Source organism: Anomaloglossus baeobatrachus, chromosome 6, assembly GCF_048569485.1.
Source record: "Anomaloglossus baeobatrachus isolate aAnoBae1 chromosome 6, aAnoBae1.hap1, whole genome shotgun sequence".
Taxonomy (NCBI): Eukaryota; Metazoa; Chordata; class Amphibia; order Anura; family Aromobatidae; genus Anomaloglossus; species Anomaloglossus baeobatrachus.
The window spans coordinates 43,841,196-43,864,910 of record NC_134358.1 but is presented as its reverse complement, the minus strand read 5'-3'; the positions used below and the strand labels follow the sequence as shown (position 1 = coordinate 43,864,910).

At 42.7% G+C, this 23,715-nt stretch overlaps 1 protein-coding gene across 1 annotated transcript in view; it reads left to right on the top strand.

The window, feature by feature from the left end:
* Positions 1-23,715, top strand: part of FER1L6 (fer-1 like family member 6) — a 242,150-nt gene that overhangs the window by 196,229 nt on the left and 22,206 nt on the right. The window contains exons 31-38 of the mRNA XM_075352889.1: positions 276-404; positions 2,038-2,165; positions 4,716-4,886; positions 10,562-10,716; positions 16,048-16,190; positions 17,445-17,533; positions 20,997-21,095; positions 23,063-23,304. Of these exons, the coding sequence (XP_075209004.1) occupies positions 276-404; positions 2,038-2,165; positions 4,716-4,886; positions 10,562-10,716; positions 16,048-16,190; positions 17,445-17,533; positions 20,997-21,095; positions 23,063-23,304 (1,156 nt within the window). The remainder of the gene's footprint in view (positions 1-275; positions 405-2,037; positions 2,166-4,715; positions 4,887-10,561; positions 10,717-16,047; positions 16,191-17,444; positions 17,534-20,996; positions 21,096-23,062; positions 23,305-23,715) is intronic.

Below are 23,715 nucleotides of genomic sequence, written 5' to 3'. Positions count from 1 at the left end.
GTTTCGATTGAAAAAAGGGGTTGTCAAAATTGTCAGAAACCCTTGAATTGGTTTTGACTCCTGACTTGTCTTGTTTGGTCACCATCCATCTGGTTGCGGTCACCATCCATCTTTCCTCTTCCTCTTCTACAAGATAACTTCATTTATTTAATGTAACACATTATGAGAATAAAGCTTTGATCCGGGGGTCAGATGCATCATCAGAATTAATGATTTGTGGGATTTTGATGAATATTCAACTACTAATATGGATAATTTTTCTTTCCTTACCTAAGGGTTGCTTCAGCATTTCTAAAAGCATGGATGACCTCTCAAGCTCTATGGATAATCGCCAAATGAGAATCTTACAGGGAATCCCTCTAAACCACTCTGTGAAAGTTCTCATCCGAGTCTATATTGTCTGCGTAAGTTTCTACGTAATGATACAAGAATATATGTTGGAGATGGAAAGATGCACTGACAGGGGACGTTCCTCTTACCACGACCACTATGAAGCATTGCCTGGGATACCATCGCTAGCACCCATTATACACTTATAAATCAAGGATGTTTTTACTTTTGCTCAGAGCCAATGAAGGATCCCATTGTGCATATTGCACAGTGACAAGAATCTACTGAGCATCCATCTGAATCGACAACCGACCCATGCTCAGGGCTAGCCCAGCCACTAAAATTTGTGTCACTCATGACACTTCGTTTCAGGGAAGGGTCAGAGGCTTCAGCATGGCTGGGGGAAGTGACCTCAGCCTCTGCCCCCTGATGACGCTTCATTCCAGGGAGGGGTCAGAGGCTACAGTGTGGCCGGGGGCAGTGACCTCAGCCTCTGCCCCCTGATGACGCTTCGTTTCAGGGAGGGGTCAGAGGCTTCAGCGTGGCTGGGGGAAGTGACCTCAGCCTCTTCCCCCTGATGACGCTTCATTTCAGGGAGGGGTCAGAGGCTTCAGCATGGCTGGGGGAAGTGACATCAGCCTCTGCCCCCTGATGATGCTTCATTTCAGGGAAGGGTCAGAGGCTTTAGCATGGCTGGGGGAAGTGACCTCAGCCTCTGCCCCCTGATGACCCTTCATTTCAGGGAGGGGTCAGAGGCTTCAGCTTGGCTGGGGGAAGTGACCTCAGCCTCTGCCCCCTGATGATGCTTTGTTTCAGGGAAGGGTCAGAGGCTTCAGCGTGGCTGGGGGAAGTGACCTCAGCCTCTGCCCCTGATGACGCTTCATTTCAGGGAGGGGTCAGAGGCTTCAGCATGGCTGGGGGGAGTGATCTCGGCCTCTGCCCCCTGATGACTCTTTGTTTCACTATCCCAGCAGGCACTGGGATTCTCAAACAAAGCGTCATCAGAGTAAGTAATAAAAAATAAATAAATAAAGCAGTTAAAGAGGGAACAGTAGGGAATTTTTAATTAAAATATATTAGAAGAGTAATTAGATCATTACAATAAATAGGCATTTAGGATTGAAATAGGTTTTACTTTCGGACCAATATTTTAAAGCTCATTTACTTGTTTTTTTTTACTTTCTTTAATCAGACAGCATCCTTCAGTATTATACATACTTTGTAGAGTAAAATATTGTTACACTACTTTATGTTTGGAGCCATTGTTTTATCACTGTATGTTGGTATTATTTGAGCACTATATGGTATATTTTTTTGCTATGTATTTTAGTTGTGGTACTGCATTGCATTAAAATTTATATTCACATCAGATCCTTTGAATGCAATACTATTCGGACCCTATGATTATGCTCTGTATGTTATGGCTAACTGTAAACTTTGCAACAGTACATTATATTGGAAAGGGGGCAATGCAAGGTATGGAAAAGACTGGCATTGACTCCACATCCTTTACCATGGTCCTTTAAGCGGTTCTCTGTGCCACAATATTGTACTCCATACAACGCTATGAACCCTTCCTCCATTTTTTACATCAGCAGATGCTAATCCTGAGCAGAACATAATCTATAACAATGATGCCCATTAGTGACCATAGCAACTTTTACAATAGATTATACGTAATAACCTCAGTGATGTGATCTCTTCCAGGGAATTAACCTCAGCCCGGCTGATCCAGATGGAAAATCTGATCCGTACATTGTCCTGCGACTGGGAAAGACGGAAATCAAAGATCGAGACAATTATATTCCAAAGCAGTTGAATCCGGTGTTTGGACGGTGAGCAGAACACTACTAACATCTCCAACTCATCAACTTTTCATTTTCTTTAAGCCCCTATTTATAGAGGTTCTACAGGATTGGGAAGAAAAATAAATATAATTTTATTAATTAAATAATCATATTAATTTTTGTAAAGCAAGGTAATCACTATAGTACAGTAGAATGGTATTGTCTTTTTTCAAGGGCAGAAACCGGTCCTAAAATGCCAATATGACAGATGTCGGTAAGTATGTGCAGTAGGAAGCTCTACTCCACTAACCGGGAGAGCTTCTATACTATCTACTTTCAGGCTATGTTCAAGTTAACACCTCTACTCAACATTTAGAAACACAGAGTAGACAGCAGTGTGAACAGCCTCTTCTTACCTCAGCATCCCTGGTTTCACCAGCATTAGATCAGTTAGACAAAATGCACAGCAGTGTGAGCAGCCTCTTCTTACCTTATCACCCCTCGAATCTCCAGTATTAGATCAGATAGACAAGGTGAACAGCAGTGTGAGCAGCCTCTTCTTACCTTATCACCCCTCGAATCTCCAGTATTAGATCAGATAGACAAGGTGAACAGCAGTGTGAGCAGCCTCTTCTTACCTTATCACCCCTCGAATCTCCAGTATTAGATCAGATAGATAAGGTGAACAACAGTGTGAGCAGTCAGCCTCTTCTTACCTCACCACTCTTGGTATCTACAGTGATACATCAGAAAGACAGGGTAGGCAGCAGTGTGAGCAGCCTCTTTTTACCTCACCACCCACGGCATCTCCAGCATTAGATCAGATAGATAGATAAGGTGAATACCAGTGTGAGCAGCCTCTTCTTACCTCAGCATTCCTAGTATCTCCAGTGATAGATCAAATAGATATGGTGTACAGCAGTGTGAGCAGCCTCTTCTTAGATCAGCACCTCTGGTACATTAAGTATTAGATCACATAGACAGGGTAAACAGGAGTGTGGGCAGTTTCTTCTTACCTAAGCACCCCTGGTATCTTAAGCATTAGATCAGAGAGACAGGGTGGACGCATAGTGTGAGTAGCATCTTCTTCTTACATCAGCACTCTTAGTGTCTGCAGTAATAGATTATATAGACCGGGTTGTAAGCAGTGTGAGCAGCCTCTTCTTATGACTGCATCCCTTGCATCTCCAGAATTAGTTCAGATACACAGGGTGGACAGCAGTGTGAGCAGCCTCTTCTTACTTCACCACTCCTGGTATCTTCAGTGATAGATCAGAAAGGCAGGGTGAACAGACCTTTCAGGCAGTGTTGTAGATTGTCAGTATATTCCCTTTGTAGGTAGATTTTCTAGTGTAAGACGACGCTAGACAACAAGCTGGTTATGAGTTATGGCTTCTCTAACCCCCAGTGACTAGTCGTTATCACCAGCACTTGCCACTTATAGCCAGAAATGTATCCGCCATGGCCAACCGTGTAATAAATGGACTGGCTAGGTCTGCCATAGTGGGAGTTTCTTCATGGCTCTCCGTTCTGTTTTATAGGGGATGGTGCCTGCTTTATAATCCCCGTATGACTGATAAGTCAGTCCCTTTAATCTGATATTATCTAATCAAAAAGAGTGGGGTGTTATGCATTGGTGTAACGACTTTCAAAAAAGATGTCACGCTACAAGCATGGTGAGTGTGTTCAGACCAACTGATTTCTGACGCACAACGAAAAACACAACACCACCACAAACAAGGGGGGACACTGGGAATACAATTACAATGGTGGGCCCTGGCGCTAGTGAGAGGGTAGATGGAACACGTCCTATCCTCACCTGTAGCTGTCCCTACTCTCCTAGCCAGTCTCTATACAGTCTTCGCAACTGTTGCCGAGCAGCACCCTGAGACACTGGGGAACCCTATAGATGTCCTGACTAGTGAGAGGCCGGTGAGGTTCACTAGACCCACCGCTGCACTAATAAGACAAGAGGGTAGAGGAGACAAACATAGGATAAACAACCAAAATGGAGAAAATACAATATCAGGACGAATCCATAGCAGCTCCTTCCACCCAGGCGGCCACAATACAAATGGTTTTGTGTAATCAGCAAAGATTGCTGGGAAACCTACCTACTTAAACACAAGAAGGTGTGGCTACAGAGCAGGTGCAGCTGACCTGCACTGCTGGAAAGCTGCTAGCAGCAAAACGGACATTAACTATTTCAGAACCAAAAGAAATGAAACAACATTTAAATGTAGAGTCCCAAATGGAGATGAGAGGTTCCAGTCCTAAAACTGTCACTAGTCTCCAAAAACAGGGAGACGACCGTGATAAAAGAATCCTGCAAAGAAGCATGATATTCCTTATGCATTTCTTTTACATATAATGGTTGATATATTCCACTGGACTTTAAATCCGGCTAATATAGTCTGGGAGGGAGATAGGAGGGAGATACCCAAAGCTGAGTGCAATGTGTTCATAGTCTAAATTTGACAGCGTTAATAAGAAAACAGTATTTTAATTCTTTAATCAATCTCTCCATTACATCTTCCTGTATATTATGTACCAAGAACAAACACGCAACCCCTTTACCCCATTCCTTGTGTTTACCAGATCATTTGAAATCCAAGCTACCTTCCCGAAAGAATCCCTATTAACCATCGTGATATACGACTATGACTTGATCGGGACAGACGACCTCATTGGTGAGACGAAAATTGATTTGGAAAATCGCTTCTACAGCAGACACCGGGCAACGTGCGGCTTACAAAGTCAATACGAGATGTAAGATATGTGCGCACACATCTGCTAATGAGGACAAATGTGTCTGGGAGATGGGGTATTGGAGCTTAGAAAAATATAAGACAAGGAAATGACATGAAATACATCCATTGTGTCCTCCTGGCTCTAAACACATCTCACTGATTTATTGGTTTTCAGGTGTTTACAATTCTGGCTGCCATTGTGGATGAATCCTATGTAGTAATAACACATTATTTAGGGGACGTTGGAAAATTGCATGGGTTCAAATTTTAAAAATTTCTCACATTTTAATCTAAAGGATTAAAAAAAAATGTGAAAAAAATATCTTTATTGCTTGAACACATTTTTTTCCCCATTGTAGGATTAGGCTAACGTTTCTCAAACTGAGAGGGTCTTCATCAGTGAGGCGCCCCTACTTATTGGTGTAGCTGGAGGAGGAAGACTAACAAAGCAATATAATTCTGTACTTATTTAACCTTTCTACTAAAATCGGGAGTCTAAAGCCTGCTTTACACGCTACAATTTATCTAACGATGTGTCGGCGGGGTCACGTCGTAAGTGACGCACATCCGGCATTGTTAGTTACATTGTAGCATGTGAAACCTCCGTACGATTGCGATTGAACGTTAAAACGTTGATCGCACGCACGTTGTTCAATTACTAAAAATTGAGCGTCAGGTTGTTCATCGTACCCGGGGTAGCACACATCACTGTGTGTGACACCCCGGGAACGATGAACAGATCTTACCTGCGTCCCGCGGCTCCCGCCGGCAATGCGGAAGGAAGGAGGTGGGCGGGATGTTCCGGCCGCTCATCTCCGTCCCTCCGCTTCTATTGGCCGGCTGCCGCGTGACGTCGCTGTGACGCCGAACGTCCCTCCCACTCCAGGAAGTGGATGTTCACCGCCCACAGCGAGGTCGTATGGACGGGTAAGTGCGTGTGACGGGGGTTAATCGTTTGTGCGACACGGTCAACAAATTGAACGTGCCGTACATATGATGGGGGCATGTACGATCGCATACGATATCGTATGTGATATCGTAAGGTGTAAAGCAGCCTTAAAGATGAGAAATTGAGCAATATTTTTAATTTGAGCGCAGATTTCCACCAACAACGGTGACACTGAGACATCAGGCATTAGATAGTCTGGTCAAAATTTTAGTAGCCATTCGTTAAAACTATGAACACAGATTGGGAAAGCGACTAATGGCATTACACATTAGATCAAAGTCAACCAGATTCACTGATTTTTGTAATATTGGCGGCCACCGATCAATTGTGTATGGAGGTAGCCTGACCTTCTCCTGTTGGGTGTGTGCATATCTTCAGTATTTGCTGCAGACATTTCTGCATTTTATTGACAGAAAAGGGTCTAAGACCCCCCACGATAGCTTCTTATACACGATAGCTTCTCATACACGATAGCTTCTCATACACGATAGCTTCTCATACTGCCAGATCCCAAACTTTGCACTGACGAGGGGCAATCACCCCGAGACACTGTGTCTACAAATTGGGGTTCTGATGGGCATAAATCCTTAGTCATATGATAAGGCTCGTTAATGGGCCACTTTTGACTTTTAGGATTGCTACTTCCAATAGGTGGCGCTAGAGATCGTCTCCTTCCTCCCTTGAAATACAATTGACAGAAAAAAAACTTTTGCCTGTGTTTCTTATGCATGTTTTCCTAGGCATAATGAGGGTTAGAATGAATGAAAAATGCTGTATAAATGTATATGCTGCAGATCTGAAAAGTCTCAAAATAAATAAGCCAAAAATAAGCAGCGTGCATGAGATTTCAGAAATCTCAATCACTTTGCTAGGAAAGTAAAATGATGCGAAACAAAAATGCAGAGAAAAAAATGTGTATGTACACTTAGGTGAACGAAGATCAGTTGCCCACCCCAAAACATTGAATAAAAAGCAATCAAAGGGTTGTATTTACCTCAAAATGGTACCAATAATAACTGCAACTCGCTAAGCAACTAAGAAGTCCAAGCTTCATCAATCGAAATATAAAAAAGTAAAAAAAAGTAAAATGACAACACAATACTTTAAAAAAATAGAAAACAAACTCTGAATATTACAAAATATAATAATAATATGTATTCACTTATACACTGTGTGCAGAATTATTAGGAAAATGAGTATTTTGATCACATGATACTTTTTATACATGTTGTCCTACTCCAAGCTGTATAGGCTGAGAGCCAACTACCAATTAAGTAAATCAGGTGATGTGCATCTTTGTAATGAGGAGGGGTGCGGTGTAATGACATCAACACCCTATATAAGGTGTGCTTAATTATTAGGCAACTTCCTTTCCTTTTGTAAAATGGGTCAGAAGAGAGATTTGACGGGCTCTGAAAAGTCCAAAATTGTGAGATGTCTTGCAGAGGGATGCAGCAGTCTTGAAATTGCCAAACTTTTGAAGCGTGATCACCGAACAATCAAGCGTTTCATGGCAAATAGCCAACAGGGTCGCAAGAAGCGTGTTGGGCAAAAAAGGTGCAAAATAACTGCCCACGAATTGAGGAAAATCAAGCGTGAAGCTGCCAAGATGCCATTTGCCACCAGTTTGGCCATATTTCAGAGCTGCAACGTTACTGGAGTATCAAAAAGCACAAGGGGTGCCATACTCAGGAACATGGCCAAGGTAAGGAAGGCTGAAAAACGACCACCTTTGAACAAGAAACATAAGATAAAACGTCAAGACTGGGCCAAGAAATATCTTAAGACTGATTTATCAAAGGCTTTATGGACTGATGAAATGAGAGTGACTCTTGATGGGCAGATGGATGGGCCAGAGGATGGATCAGTAAAGGGCAGAGAGCTCCACTCCGAATCAGACGCCAGCAAGGTGGAGGTGGGGAACTGGTATGGGCTGGTATCATCAAAGATGAACTTGTGGGACCTTTTCGGGTTGAGGATGGAGTGAAGCTCAACTCCCAGACTTACTGCCAGTTTCTGGAAGACAACTTCTTCAAGCAGTGGTACATAAAGTCGGTATGATTCAAGAAAAACCTAATTTTCATGCAGGACAATGCTCCATCACATGCATCCAACTAGTCCACAGCGTGGCTGGCCAGTAAAGATCTAAAAGATGAAAAAATAATAACATGGCCCCCTTGTTCACCTGATCTGAACCCCATAGAAAACCTGTGGTCCCTCATAAAATGTGAGATCTACAGGGAGGGAAAACAGTCCACCTCTGGGAACAGTGTCTGGAGGCTGTGGTGGCTGCTGCACACAATGTTGATCGTAAACAGATCAAGCAACTGACAGAATCTATGGATGGTCGGCTGCTGAGTGTTATCAGAAAGAAAGGTGGCTATATTGGTCACTAATTTTTGGGGGTTTTGTTTTTGCATGTCAGAAATGTTTATTTCTAAATTTCGTGCAGTTATATTGGTTTACCTGGTGACAATAAACAAGTGAGATGAGAATATATTTGATTTTTATTAAGTTGCCTAATAATTCTGCACAGTAATAGTTACCTGCACAAACAGATATCCTCCTAAGATACCAAATCTAAAAAAAAACCCACTCCAACTTCCAAAAATATTAAGCTTTGATATTTACAAGTGTTTTGGGTTGATTGAGAACATAGTTGTTGATCAATAATAAAAAAAATCCTCTAAAATACAACTTGCCTAATAATTCTGCACGCGGTGCATAGCGCTATTGATGCCACAGTGCTTTACATACATACATTGGCAACACTGTCCCCATTGGGGTTCACAAAAGCGGAGTACCCAGCAGAAACACGGGGAGAACATACAAACTCCTTGCAAATGTTTTCCTCTGTGGGATTTGAACCCAGGACCCCAGCGCTGCAAGACTGTAGTGCTAACCACTGAGCTACAGTGGCGCCTGAAAACATTACTCTATATAATATATATATTAGATATACATATATATATGTATATAGTCATCTACTTACAAAAAGTTATGGATATTTGGCTTTCAAGTGAAATTTTAGGATGATCCTATATGCTCTCTGACTTCTTCAGGTAACTTAATGTTACCTTCTCTCATCTTTTGATTGCTCATGTCCAGCTGTTTCAGTATTTTTTGCACAACTTGCTGATTTCTAACAATGAGCTTAATGGCAAAATTCACATCAGGTGTTTGATCCATGAATTGTCCAATACATTTTGTAGTTCAATTAGAATTGGTATTAATCAGTCCTCCTCATCACGCTATTCATATTTTGACATCATGAGACCAAGACGACACCTAACAATTAATCAGCAGCACCGCGCCATTGTGAGGCTTCCAGCAGGATGATCCCAGATGAAAGTGGTCACTGAGCTTAGAGCGTCACAGTGTCACCAGCAGGTTGTACAGTGATACAGAGAGACTGGAAGAGTCACAGAAAGACAACGACGTGGACGTAATTTGGCCACATTCCATACTGATGACGGCTTCATTGTGAATAATGCCCTTTAGAACCAGATGATGAATGTCACAGAACTCCAGGGACATTTAAGGGAGGTGAGAGGCCCACGAGTGTCATGTCAGACCATTCAAAACCATTTACATGAGCCTGGTGAGTGTGGTCTGTGTGCTAGATGACCTGCAAAGTACCTGATCACACTTATCAGACACAGGCATCATCTACGCTTTAAGAGGAGCCAGTGAGCTTCATTACTGGTCACTGATGAATGTCGATTCACGCTGAGCAGAAATGATGGCCACCAACAATAATAGAGACGTCAAGTAGAGCGCTGTGCATCAGCCACTGTTGTCACCAGACGAGCCTTTGGTGGTGGTGGTGTTACAGTTTGGGCCATTGTATCTAGTCAGTACAGAACTGCCCTACACTGTGTGACTGGTTCAGTGACAGCGCCTACTACTGGAATAACAATTAATCCAGTCATTGTGCCTCTGCATGAGCAACACCGGCCTAATTTCATCTTCATGGAGGACAATGTTCCAGCTCATTGAGGTCGCATCATTAGGGAACAGCTGCTGGAGACTGGGGGACCTCAGATGGAGCGGCTGCACTTTCTCCAGACCTGAATCCCATAGAAAACCTATGGGATCAGCTGAGTCACTGTGTAAAGGCCGTAACTCTGTACCCCAGAACCTCAATAACCTGATGGCCGCCCTTCAAGAAGAGTGGGATGCCTCCGCAGACTATAACTTCTCTGGTAACCAGCAGGAGGCGTCGTTGTCAGCTGAAATTGATGCTCAATGCCACATGACAAGTTATTGATACAGTGACATTTTTAGTGGGTGGGGGTGTACCCACCACTGGTGCTGGCTTTCGTTTCATGAAATTGCTTGAGATGAGGAAATCACCATTGCTGCTTCTAATTAAATGCCTTCTACTTTCATGATAAGATATCACTGTACCATGAACTTTTTGCATAAGTATCACCCAAAAGCCAAATATCCCTAACCTTTTTTGAGAAGTCTATGTTCCTAAATAATATGGCAAAGAAAAATAATAAAGGTTAGCTAACTCTTTTTCTGTTATGGACACCACTCCCATCATGCATCAGGACTGAGCAGGGATTTTTATGTTTCCTTTGACCTGGATGGAGCTTTGTTCTGAGCTCATTGTCGCCCCCTGCTCAGAAACGATCTTTGTACAAACTGCAAATAGGCGCGAAGGAGGAACGTGACCATACCTTTCATCCCAAACCTTACATATTTTATGACTAAATGACATATTGTCTTATTTCTAGAGAGGGATACAACGCCTGGAGGGACAGCACCAAGCCCACAGAGATACTGACCAAACTATGTAAAGACAACAAGCTCCCTGCCCCAATTTTCCAACCGGGTCAGATACAGATTGGAAGCAAAGTTTTTTCAGGACAAACCATATTTGATGAAGACGGTAAGTGCAGAACATCCCGGTTAGGGGTGAAGGATGATCTTTATTGAAGTCATTCACCCTTCGTTGCAGAGGATTCGGCCCATGCAGACCGCGCAAAGACATGTCAGCAATGAGCCAACCACGGTCCCCACCTAAGATTTTTTACATCGAAAATCTCTCATGTTAGACAAAATGTTCCATATACTGTACCTGCCACATTATTCCGCTTTGGTAGCCACAATGTCAGCCTTAACGCTCCAGCATGCCATTTGAATTGAGATCGTCCTGAAGGGACATGGTCTTAAGGAAAAAATAGAAGGCAAACGAGAGAATTAATTCTAAACAGATCAGATTGGTCACCAATTTCACGAAAAATTCAGATTCTCCAGAATTCAAATTTTTCATGTTTAGTTTTGAACAAATGCATCAAAATACCTGACATTTTGCGGGATTTCTTTTGAGAACCATAAAGTGGTTAAAAAATAATAAAATACTATACTCATGTGTCCTAGGCCTGCCCCTACCCCATGTCACACAGTGTCTGCCTCAAAACTCGCCAAGTGTCAGGACTACTTCTGATCTGAGTCAGACAGTCCACATGATCCTGCTTTTGAGTTGGATAGACTTGGGCGTTGACTAGCTGTGCTCTTGATAGTAATCAGGCTTGCAGGAATTAATTCCTGCTAGACTGCGGATTACAGCTCGAGTCACATGTTGCAGAAGACCTATCACAGTCACCTCCACCCTTTTTAAGAGGGTGGAGCCTGGCTCCCATGCCGATGGTAGCTTTATGAGATCCCGGTCCTTTTTCTTTGATATCCAGTTGCTGGTGAACGTCTGTGTGGTGTTTGGTGTGTTGTGGAAATACCCTTGTTGTCCAATTATTTCTTCCCTTCCTTTAGTTTCCACCTGATCATATATTGTCTATACCTCTGTGAGTTTTGGTTTTGCTTGTTCCCCCGCCTGTTTATTGTGTGGGATTAATCACTCCTGTCCCGACCCTCTCCTGGGTGGGGTACCACTAAACCAGGGTTGTTCAGGAGCTAGGGCAAGGAAGGCGGCCCAAACATCGTCACCTTCAGACGTATCTTTGGGATCAAGGTCAGTTAGGGTTCCCCCAGCCTGGGGACCAGTTTAGGCTCTCCTATTCCTAGTGATCTGGTCATACCCTGTGACACTCCGTCCCTCTGCTGCTGCTCCCTGGCTCCTCTATCCTTCACTGTTAATTTTTTCCAGTCTATGGTTTTCACATCTTCCTTAGACGTCTAGTTTTCGATTATCTCTTTAGGTGTTTTGATACTAATTTTCAAATACAAGTGACCCCACGAAGTCTAGTCAGTGGTACGAGGAATAGCTAAAACCCAAAGAGAGGTCCGAGGACTGGACAGGGAGCAGCGATTGCTGGAATACAAAGGCAGGTGGGGCCATCTTTTATAACCTCACCCTGCTTTGGCATCTGGAGAGACCTCAGAGGATAATAAACTTCTTTTCACGGCACTTTCGATTCAGTTCAAATTGATTGAGTCCAGACCTAATTTTTTTGTAGCCATAAACTAATTTTAAGAAATTTACTTCAACTTTAGAAGTCACTCCTATGTCTACAGACGATCAAAAGTCACTGAAACCTGGAATGTAAACTTTCTTCAGATTCTCATTCATTTCTGTCTATTACTCTTCTACCTTTCAACCATAATTCAACAGAAGACACATCTTTAGAAAAAAAATGACACAAAGATGACCCTAAAAAAACACAATTATACCTTTTCCCAAAAATTGCATTACTTTTTAAATTGAGATTAGTGAACACTAATGATGAAATGATGTAATGAGTGCAGTCAGTCTGTTGAATCCATTTATTTCAAGCATGAATATTCATGAAATGACCCCGCGAGGAGCCGAAAAGTGAGCGGCATAATGTGCTGCTGATAAATATTAATGTAATATCTGAACTCATACATTGAAACTTGGATGAAATCCCTACATTTAAGGCTACAGTCACAAATCCATTTCCATTTTTACATCCACTTTGCATCCATGTTGTGTCCATTTTTTAAAACTGAACAAGGTAAAGTGTTTGAACTTTTTTTTTTATCCATTGACTCTTAGCAACGGATCATGTTAAGGCCGCGGTCACTAGTGTATAGCATTGGATGTGATAGAATTGGATGCTATATGCTAATCACACTCAGCTCAAACTTTGCCGCGAGCGTGAGACGAGTGTCATTTTGAGGTGGCGAGCGTGAGTGGACCCACTGGACCACAGGGGCAACCGAAGCTTTCCCAGACATGGGAGGGGCTTGACTAAGCGCCTAACAGGTAGACGCCAAGTGCCACTTCCAGGGCAGTGCTGGCTCATCACTAGTGATATCATATTCATTGCCACATCTTATATGTAAATTGAAAAACTCTGACTGGCTCTTATTGAATAAACTTATTTCTCCTAACGAGTTAGAACCACACCTTTCCACAGAGTAATATATCTATATTAATTGAATCCCAAATTGTGGAACATTTAAAGTGGTTATCCACTACTTGGATAAGCCTTACACATTCCGCTTGTTAACCCCGTAATAAATAAGCCTATACTCACTGTCACGGGTGTGTCAGGGGTGACAGACAGTCCTGTGGTGTCTGGCTATAGAAGATCACAGCGTTTGGCTGCGCAAACAGCTCCATGACCATCTATCATTTCTGCTTGGTTTTCATCCCTTTCCCTTTAGGACCCTGCGGAGTTCCTCAGCCTTTCAGCTGCTTTTCATCAGCATTTGCATGTTGGCACTATATACCTTCACCTCCTTTTACTCGGTGTTGGTGATAGTTCTAATTTCCTACAGATCCTGAGTGCAAGTAGTCAGCTTGTAATCATCTGGAGAACTTTGTTACATTTTGCAGTCCCTCTCCCTGTATCTACTTTGAGATAAGTTGTAATACAAACATTTCCATAGTTCCTACAAAAGGATGTCAAAAGACATTATAGACTACTCCAAAAGGACTACATGAACAGCAAAGAAAAAATGGAGTTTCCAAGTCCATTAAAAAATTGTAAATTTTATTTTATTTTATCACATAATAAATTAATTACAAAAGATCATATACAAAAATACATTACAGAAAAAAAGTGAGGCAAAAGAAGGGGAGGAAAATACCCCCGGGCAAGGTGATAAGGCTACAATAACATGTAGGGGTTAAGTATTAACCTTTTCCAAGAAGGGTACAATCCAATTACAACTGCATTCCTATCAGCAGTGGATTAGTCACAATGGACTGCAGTTTACTAAAGGTCCAGTCACACTAAACAACTTACCAGCGATCCCAACAACGATAGGGATCGCTGGTAAGTTGCTAGGAGGTTGCTGGTGAGATGCCACACTGCGACGCTCCAGCGATCCCACCAGCAACCTGACCTGGCAGGAATCGCTGGAGCGTCGCTACACGAGTTGCTGGTGAGCTCACCAGCAACCAGTGACCAGCCCCCAGCGCTGTGTCGAAGATGGTGCGCTTGGTAACTAAGGTAAATATCGGGTAACCAACCCGATATTTACCTTGGTTACCAGCTCACGCAGCTACACGTGCAGAGAGCAGGGAGCAGCGCACACTGAGCGCTGGCTCCCTGCTCTCCTAGTACAGCACACATCGGGTTAATTACCCGATGTGTGCTGCAGCTAAATGTGCACAGAGCAGGGAGCAGCGCACAATGCTTAGCGCTGGCTCCTTGCTCTCCTAGCTACAGTACACATGGGGTTAATTACCCGATGTGTGCTGCAGCTAAATGTGCACAGAGCAGGGAGCAGCGCACAATGCTTAGCGCTGGCTCCTTGCTCTCCTAGCTACAGCACACATGGGGTTAATTACCCGATGTGTGCTGCAGCTAAATGTGCACAGAGCAGGAGCCGGCACTGACAGTGAGAGCGGCGGAGGCTGGTAACGAAGGTAAATATCGGGTAACCAAGGACAGGGCTTCTTGGTTACCCGATGTTTACATTGGTTACCAGCCTCTGCAGAAGCCGGCTCCTGCTGCCTGCACATTTAGTTGTTGCTGTCTCGCTGTCACACACAGCGATCTGTGCTTCACAGCGGGACAGCAACAACTAAAAAATGGCCCAGGACATTCAGCAACAACCAACGACCTCACAGCAGGGGCCAGGTTGTTGCTGGATGTCACACACAGCAACATCGCTAGCAACGTCACAAAAGTTGTTCGTTAGCAGCGATGTTGCTAGCGATGTTGCTAGCGATGTTGCTAGCGATGTTGCTTAGTGTGACGGGGCCTTTAGGTCCATTGTGACTAATCCACTGCTGATAGGAATGCAGTTGTAATTGGATTGTACCCTTCTTGGAAAAGGTTAATACTTAACCCCCACATGTTATTGTAGCCTTATCACCTTGCCCGGGGGTATTTTCCTCCCCTTCTTTTGCCTCACTTTTTTTCTGTAATGTATTTTTGTATATGATCTTTTGTAATTAATTTATTATGTGATAAAATAAAATAAAATTTACAATTTTTTAATGGACTTGGAAACTCCATTTTTTCTTTGCTGTTCTTTGAGATAAGTTGTTTGTTATTTTCCCTTGTTTGTTACCCTGTATGTCCTTTAGCACCTAGTGGGGTTGACGAAGAGCTCATCTCATCCGTTCCCTACCTATTTCCGGGTTTGCCTAGAGCCAGATATTCAGCTCAGTGCATAGGTGCGGAACCTATCTAGGGTGATGAGAGAAGCCAGGGCCTAGCAGTAGGCTTGGTCATGTGTCACCATCTCCCCCTTCCCTAGGTGCAGGGTTTCACTTCCCTTTTACCATTTGCTTGGTACTTCCCTGTAACTAGTGTGACACTCACCTCCAGTGCGGCCGCAGTCCCAGCTATGTCTAGAGCCGCATTTTCGGGGCCCATATGATATTGTCATGATACGCGAGCCCCATTACCAATCAGTGCCTGGTGTTTGGTCTGTCTCCACGACTTCGAGCATTTGAGTAGTATGGTGAGTGCTGCGCTGACTTCCTGCTCAAACATTTGAAGGTGGGGAGAATGAAGCTGGCGCTGATTAATAATGGCACCTGGGCCCCTGGAACGCGGTTTTAGACATCGCTGCAACCACAGCTGCACCGGAGGTGAGTGTAGGCTTATCTATTTTTACGAGGGCGAACAAAATTGGCTGGGGGCAGTGTTTGGTCCATATGTGCCCCCTTGTCTGGTTCTGCACCTCATACTCACTTTTGCTTCATACTGCAGGGGTTCCTAGCAATAGACATTGATGGGGAATCATTCAGATGCTATAGTGCGGTACAGAGGCACTTTATGGCGGCACATGGTGCACCATTTATCTCTTTTAATCTATATCTTCTGCCTCACAATAGATGAAAAAGTGGAATCCTATGAACACCTTGCACTGAAAGTTCTTCACTCCTGGAAAGAGATCCCGGGAATCGGATGTAAACTGGTTCCTGAACACATTGAAACCCGAGCCTTGTATCACAGGGATAAGCCTGGAATGGAACAAGTATGTAGTCATATATAAGTTACATATACTTGTGTTCCCGCCTTGAAACTCCATTAGTGTCTTATTTGACCATCGCTATAAAATAACTAAGTCACGCTGTACAAAGGCTAGTAAGACGTAGTACACTGTAATTCCCACTAGGTGGCAGCAGAGTAGTGAAGGAGAGACAAAGAAACACTGTAACGAAATGGCAGCTGAAGTACAGCAGAGTAACTTCAGCAGGCAGTTAACAGGCGAACCACCAGGGGGCAATAGAGTAGTCAAACAGTCAGGGTCTAGCCAGGAAAGTCGAGTCACTTCAAAGGGAGGATTAATATCAAAGTCAGAAAACAGAACCGAAGCGGAAGCCGGGAGATCAGGAATGCAGAGGGAAACACAAACAACAGACGGGAGAGGGAAGTCAGGGACCGGGACAGGCAGACAAACAGGGGGAGGGTACAAGTCAGGACACATTAGCAGGGAGACAGAACAGATCGGGAACACTCACCAGAATCAGTATACAAGCTGCAAGGCAGAAATATCACTGGCACTGAGCCATAGCTAGAGAGGCAATATATAGCGTCCTGGGATCCAGAACGAGGCAAGGGACGTTAACCCCTGACATGACCAGGCCAGAGCTGGGTGTAACCAGCAGCAGGGAAAAGCCGGCCTGGATCATGACACTCTGTATTTTCAGATTGTCCTATATTACAATCCTCATCTGCTGCAGAGCTTCCCTTAGCATTTCTCAAAAAATACAAAGAACTGAAAAATAGGGTGCAGATTGTTAGTATCTGCTTCCAATTATGTATACTTTATAAATATAATGAAACAATGATGTCCCTTATTCTGATTTATTGAAAAGTTATTATGTGCATGCGCAGTCACATATCAAAGAGCTTCTGGCTTTTCTATAAATGACGAATAAATCGGGGGTCCCACATTTTTGGAGTATTGGTGAGAATGGAGAAGTAACTGCACATGCGTGGCTTGCTCTATCCAGTTGCATAAGATTGTTTGTAAATCCCATAGAGATGGAGAAAGCTGCGCATGCGCAACCAACACTGCAGGGGCATATGACAACAGGTCATATCGACATATTAGTGGGAGCCCTATCAATCAGACATTTATGGCACATATTAAGTATATTCCATATATGTCCCAAGTATGACAACCACTTTAAGGCAAAATAGCTGAGAAATGTACTAATTTATAAGAAAAAACCCTGTCTGATATATGATCATAACTGTCCCAATATGGGCTCTATTTTCATAGGGACGGATACAGATGTGGGTGGACATGTTTCCAACTGATTTGCCTCTTCCAGGCCCTCCTGTTGATATCTCACCCCGAAAACCAAAGGGGTAAATATGTCTTGAAATTTTTTATTAATTTTACTTTATGGTTTAGATATTTTTTTTATATTTACATGTTGTTATTGTTTCCATTCTTACTGAATTAGTACAGTAATATAAATTTCTATTAGTGCTGAACGATTGAATATAGGAAATTGTAGGTACATACGCCCTATGGGTCTGTCACTGCGGGTGCTTGGACCTTCAGCCGACCCGGTCTGAATACTGGGATACAGATATTTTAAATAATCCAAATTCAGATTTTAGATTATATACTCCTCCACACTCAAATTCCAATAGCAAGGAAAAGGTGTGGAATGATGGAAATCACAGGATGGATAAACAGGTTACGGATTTGTAAATCATGAAAAAATGGTCAAAATGTTCAAAACTTCTAGAGGTATTCATTCTGGAGAATGAGCGCCATGTGCAAAAATGTCGTCACTTACAGCCTCGGCTGCTATCAGTGAGGTTATTAATGATCGTCTCAGGAATGCTCTGCTACGTATGCAAATCATCAAGATCCTCTGCTGGCAGCTCCTTGTGTAATCACCGGCTAATGACATCCCAGAAGTGCTCAATGGGAGACAAGTTTTGGAGAACCTGTAGGACATGGTTTCAAATATAGGCTGCTCATAGTAGCACAGACAACATATGCCCCGGCATTGTCATGTTGAAAAATGACTCTTTGGACAGTTTTACAGTTCCTCGTGGAAGCGTCTTTTTGGCATATACAACATGCATAGTCTCTAAATCAATCTCTGGCTATCATTACATCCAAGACAATAGCGGGACTCATCACTGAAGAAGGACCTTCATTCCAGGCTCAATTGCTGTATTTCTCTGCACTATGATAGCCTTTGAGAGTGGTGGCATGAGGTCAATTTAATCTAGATAAGGGATCTGTGAATAAACTAATCAAAATTGCAAATGATACAAAACTAGAAGGGATAGGAAACACTAGAGGAGACAGATAATGGATTCAGATGGATCTGTGAGAAAACTAATCAAAATTGCAAATGATGCAAAACTAGAAGAGACTAATAGAATGGTATTTAATAGGGAGTAAATAAATTCTACATCTGTGCAAGAAAAACAAAATATTATTATTATTTACTATTCTAGCGCCATTTATCCTATGGCACTTTACATGTGAAAGGGGTATACATAATAGGGACAAGTACAATAATCATAAACAATACAAGGCACAGACTGGTACAGGAGGATAGAGGACCCTGTCTGTGAGGGCTCACAATCTACAAGGGATGGGTGAGGATATAGTAGGCGAGGGCAGACTCTACAGAATGGGAGGAATGGGAGCAAAATAACTAAGCAACAACATGTGTTAAAAAAAATTGGGTATACTAATAGATCACAGACTGCACATGAGTCAATAATGTGATGCAGCAGCAAAAATTGCAAACTCAGTTCTGGGAAACTTTTGGACAGTGAGGGTCATCAATGAGTGGAACATGCTGCCATAAGAGGTGCAGAGTTCTCCCTGTATGGAAGTCTTCAAACAGAGGCTGGACAGACATCTGTCTGCGATGGTTTAGTGAATCCTGCATTGAGCAGGAAGTTGGACACGATGACCCTGATATAGAAGGGTTAATAGTTTCTATATTTCTTGATTTTAAATATTTTATTGTTCCATTAGTATACCTGGTGACGGTTCATAGCCATTATGGAGCCTTCGGAATATGAAACAAGATTAAGGATTATTATAGTCTGCTAAATATTTTTCTTATCGCATATGCATGACTCTACATTTTTGTTTTTCTCAAACTTAAAGGTCATATGATCAACTTGTAAATTTCCAGCTAGAAGCCTTTTTTTGCAATATCACATTGATCTGTAAATGGTATAAATAATCTGTACCTTGGCTAAATAAACAGAAAACTGATCATGCTCACATGAATGCAGGTCTTTTCTCTGAGCGCTCGTTCTTGATTAGGCCTGAAGAGGCCTAATTCAAAGGACATCACTGGTGATCCCATAAGCTGATTTTTGAAACAGAACAGCTACAACAGTCTTCTATGATTCTATGACACCTGTAGCTGAACATTTTGCTCACAGCCATTGGCGTGCAAATTCCTTCCGCTGGCTTAGGCTTGGTATGTGACATCCAATTTCACTTGCAGTAAATAATAGATCACTATGGAACATTCTTCAAATCCGATGAGACCTCATGGGCAGTGCCATGAGGAAGCCTTGACTAGGGAATGTCACACCAGTCCTACTCCCTGGATTATGGTGTGTGATTGTACTTGTCTACATTCCATTTACACTAATAGCTCAGTATTATATTGATTTAGTTGTAGAACCGGTGATTCGACCATTTCTCCAAAGGGTCTCCGGATCCAGTTTTCAACTCAACAAAGCAAGACGCATGTTGCTTATGCTACTGTGAGCAGCCTCATTGATAGCAGCCAAAGCCATGTATTTCTGAGCGTTTTACTCGAGTTGTTTTGAAGATCTAATTTCCATTTTTTCATCATTTGCACATCAGTAACATGTCTATCCATCATGTGATTTCCATAATTCTATGACTTTTCCTTTTTGTTGTTGCAATTGCAATGTTGAGAACTGTATGTTATGTTACAGGCCTTGAACATCCCATATAATCTTAAGCGGGCTTTACACGCTACGATGTATCTTACGATATGTCGTCAGGGTCACGTCGTTAGTGACGCACATCCGGCATTGTATGATACATCGTAGCGTGTGACAGCTACGAGCGAATGTGATCGAGCAATAATACTCACCTTATCGTTGCTCGTTGACACGTCGCTCATTTTCTAAAAATCGAACGTCCGGTTGTTCAATGTTCCCGACGCAGCACACATCACTCCGTGTGACACCCCGGGAACAATGAACTGCTGCTTACCTGCGTCCGGCGGCAATGCGGAAGGAAGGAGGTGGGCGGGATGTTACGTCCCGCTCATCTCCGCCCCTCCGCTTCGATTGGGCGGCCGCTGTGTGACGTCGCGGTGACGCCGAACGTCCCTCCCCCTTCAGGAAGAGGATGTTCGCCGCCCACAGCGAGTACGTTTGGAAGGCAAGTACGTGTGACGGGGGTTACAACATTGTGTGACACGGGCATCAAATTGCCCGTGCCGCACAAACGATGGCATGAGAAATTGAAGCATGTAAAGCAGCTTTTTCTGTAATAATTACTATAACAATATTAAAATAATAATTTAAATAGTAATTCTAAAACTGTGAAAACAAGATATACAGAAACTAACTACAAATTATAGACAAAAAACCTACTGATACTTTGGGCCCAAGTAAGATGGATGCTGGACTATGTGTGAGCTTGAAAATAGCATACTAATGCTCAACTCTGCTCCTCATGGGTGGTGTTAATCTAATAGCTCCTCCCCTTAAACGTGTAAATTCTGCCATCTGCTGCAGATATTCTTTTTAAATACAGTTTTATATAAAGTATTTGAATTATTTCTTTTCACAGCTATGAATTAAGGATAATCATTTGGAATACAGAGGATGTGATACTGGAGGATGAGAATATATTCACAGGGCAAAAATCAAGTGATATCTATGTCAAAGGGTTAGTGTGTACTGTTTCATATATGTATCTTAAAGACAGGTGAAAGCTGCGTATATTATGTGATGTTTTCCATATGTTTAGTATATGTTATATAATTTTCTACCATAATGAAGAGTGGAGTCTTATCTAGTACAATAGTCTCCAGAGAATGTTGAGAGTTGTCATTTACCATCAATTATACAACCAGCAGTGTATATATTTATACTCTTTATAGGCTAACAAATTTATTATTTTAACGGTTGACCAATTAAGAAAACTCATTTTCATTAATTCGTTTAAGGAAATTCTAAGTTAATTGAGTGGGATCCCTTCTACTGGATCCTCATCTCTTGGCCATAGGAGGGGTTAGTAATGGAGAGGTGTCTATCAGACACCCCCATTTCTGACCCACTAATAAAAAAACAGACACACACACACACACACACACACACACACACAGGAAAAAATAGTTTATTTGATTAAAGACAGCTCCTTTGTCGTAGTCCATGTTCCCCAAATGCAGCGCCAGTGACTGTTAAAATCAGTTAGAGCAGTCAGACTGTGGAATGCCTAGCACAAGATGTAGTAATGGCAGATACTATAACAGCTTTTATATCAGGGCTGGATGATTTCCTCAGTACACAACATTGTTGGTTATAAGTGACTTAGGGACAAAATGTAGAATTGGTGGAGGAAGGTTGAACTAGATAGACTTAGGTCATTACTACCTGGTGCCTGTGAATACAGCTATTCACAGGCGCCAGGTTGTAATAACATCTCTCATTGGAGCCACCAGCTCAATGCTGTGCTCAGCGAGACTCGGTGACGCTAATGAGAGTTGTCGCCACTACCCGGATCCTGTGAATCATTGAACTTTACTGCTATTCACAGTCACCGGAGCAGCATTCAGGTAACGTGGACTACGACGGAGGAGCTTTGCGGGAACATTTTTCTGATAGATGCCTCTCCATTACTAACTCCTAGGCTTGATGCCAGCTGACACTACACAGCTGACATTAACTCCAAAAAATATTTCCCCTATTGCCACCGCAGCAGGGAATCGGGAAGAGCCTGGCAAAGTGGCAGAATTCACGCATCCAAAGGATGTGCCACATTTGGGGCGGCTGCGGACTGGTATCCATGGACCTTCCCAGCATGACAATTCCAGCCCCCAGCGGTCTTGACTGGTTATCAAAAATAAGGGGGACCCCACGTCGATTTTAGAAATCATTTATTTAAATCCCAGCAGTGACCTAGGAGTTAGATGCGTTCTGGCATCTTCCCCATGCTGTTCCCATTTCATTTCAGCAGTGTTTCCATCCATTTCAGTTATTTTTGGGCCTCCCCAGCCCTCCTGTTAAGGTATTCCAGAAATATGATCAAGTTTCCCATTGACTTCTTTTATACTTGACACTCGAATTGGGCCTGTCCGAGCGTCCAACCTGCTCGATTCAAGTACCAAGCACGTGAACATTTTAGTGCTCGCTCACTACAGAAAACCCATTGAAGGGGCCCTATGTAATAATTTATTTCCCCTGTGATGGCGCTGCTGAGAAATTGAACACTTACTGCTGATTGCAGATTACAACATATTGCCATAAATATGTATTTTTTTACAAGGTGTAAATGCCGCTGTTCTCCTGAATTCGGCATTGCTTTCCTTTTGTTCCTGCTCCTCTCCGTTCCTGAGATATGACCCTTTCTTCCCTTTAAACTGTATAAATGTTGTCCTTTTAGTAGGTGGACGTGGCCTTCTACTCTTCTCTGTGGGCATCTTCATGAGGACCACGCCCAGTTGTCTAAAAAGACTAGATTTATACACAGGGACATGAGAACCGTATCTCAGGAATAGAGAGGAGCAGGAACAAAAGAAAAACAAGGATAGACTCAAGAGAAGAGCGGCATTTACACCGGTTAAAAAAATTACATATTTATAACAATTGACAAGTGAACCTACTTTAAGTCTTAACTATTCCTTAATTTTGTAGATGGTTGAAGGGCCTTGAAGATGACAACCAAGAGACAGACGTCCACTACAATTCTCTGACAGGAGAAGGGAATTTCAACTGGCGCTTTGTCTACCCATTTCATTATCTGCCCGCGGAGAGGCAAGTTGTGGTCAGTAAGCGAGAAAATATATTTTCCCTGGAGAAGACAGAACGTAAAATCCCGGCTGTTCTCGTGCTCCAGGTTTGGGATTTTGAGAGGCTTTCGTCTGATGACTTTTTGGGTATGTAGCACAGATACTCAATATCCTCCTATATTTCTATAGACTTATTTCCTGGCTAAATATATTTTTCTACCATCTTGGCTGGTTTGTGAAGGCTCATACCTTTCAGAGAGTTACTCTTAGATCTTATAGGGAACCAATCACCAGGATTTTCGTATATAACCTAAAGCCAGTGCTATGCTGGCACTATCAAGTTGGTTCTCTACATACCTTTAGTGGTCAGCTCGGATGTATAGGGTTTGAAATCCAAGAAAGTAAAGTTTATAAAATCGGCAGCTTCTTGAGTGACAGCAGCTGAGGATCAGATAATATCTGGGAGGGTATTCATAGTTATCCCCTCCCCCTGTTAGAATTAGCATAAGTATTATACAAACGATGTAACTTTTCTCTTCCAGGACCTGTGGGGAGGTC